A 1,209-nucleotide genomic window follows, 5' to 3' on the forward strand; every position below is an offset into this window, starting at 1 on the left:
TCTCCTCGTGGTGGTCAGTCCCTCGCCCAGTCTAAGCCCAAGCCTGCGTCCTTCCTCGCCGCCCTCCCCTCCTGGCGGGGACGTGAAGAGGCGCGTGCCTCCCGGTCCCCCTGCCAACCCTGGGCCCTGCGTTGCAGACCCCCCCAGCCAGGTCCCCCAGCAGCGCCCCCGGAGCAGCAGCGGGTCCAGCACGTCGTCCGGGGAGGGCTACTGCAACAGTCCCCGCGGCAGGCTCCCGCCGTGGGGCCCCCTCCCGGAGCAGCCGCCGCGCCTGGAGCTGGCTGGCTCCCAGGGAACCTTCTCAGGTAAGCCGGCCCGGAGGGCTCTGTGTGCCCAGCCTCCCGTCCTGCGGCCAACCCGGCAAGCTAGGAGCCCTGACCAAGCTGGGCGCAGGCTTCCGGCTCCAGCTCCGCAGACACGAGCTGTGTGACCTCGGACAAGTGTCCTCCCCTCTCTGGGCCTTCATCACCTCACTCATCGAACTAGAGGCCTGACTCAGCGGAGTCCTGAGGCCTCCCAGCCCTCCAGGGGAGGTGACTGGCTCTGGTGTCTCCTGCAGGGCCCTCGGCTGACGATGGCTCCAGCACCTCCTCCGGGGAGTGGTACCAGAACTTCCAGCCGCCACCGCTGCCCCCGCCCCCTCCTGAGGAGCCGCTTGGGTGTCCAGGTGCCAGGGGCAGGGTGGGGGTCCTGGGAGCGGGGACAGAGAGGGCTGGGGAGTGGGGCACATCTGACTCCGTTGGGCCCACCAGCCCAAGGAGAAAAAAAAAAGATAAAGGGATTAGAGAGAGAGAGAGAGAGGGAAATGGAGGTGGAGAGGACAGAGAGATTGAAAGGGGCTTGGACGGGGAGTGAGCTCCCCGCTGGGGGAGGGATTCAAGCAGAAGCAGTGGTTGGCCCGGGGGAGCTGGGGTGGCCGAGGGGCTCCCAGCTTCCATGGTCCTCGGGGTCTGGGGCCGCGGAGGCAGGACAGCCCTGGACTAAGGTCAGGCTCTGCCCTCTGGGTGGGCATCTGAGCGAGGGAGATGGCAGAGAACAGAGGGCCCGGTGGGATTCTCGTCCCCCTCACCCACAGGCCCACGGGGAGGGGGGCGTGGACCCGACCACTCAGCTCCGTCCTGCGGGGCGGTCGGGCACTGGCAGGGCCTCCCGCTGACCTGAGCCTCCGGCCTCGCAGGGTCCCCCAGCCCCCAGCCCGCTTCCACGGAC

General features: G+C 69.1%; 1 protein-coding gene across 1 annotated transcript in view; it reads left to right on the top strand.

The window, feature by feature from the left end:
- Positions 1-1,209, top strand: part of CD6 (CD6 molecule) — a gene marked incomplete at its 5' end in the record, with an annotated part of 9,583 nt that overhangs the window by 8,092 nt on the left and 282 nt on the right. The window contains 2 exons of the mRNA XM_015566854.1: positions 138-305; positions 560-667. Coding sequence (XP_015422340.1) covers positions 138-305; positions 560-667 — 276 coding nt within the window. The remainder of the gene's footprint in view (positions 1-137; positions 306-559; positions 668-1,209) is intronic.

Source organism: Myotis davidii, unplaced genomic scaffold (genome assembly GCF_000327345.1).
Source record: "Myotis davidii unplaced genomic scaffold, ASM32734v1 scaffold2863, whole genome shotgun sequence".
In the NCBI taxonomy this organism is placed as follows: Eukaryota; Metazoa; Chordata; class Mammalia; order Chiroptera; family Vespertilionidae; genus Myotis; species Myotis davidii.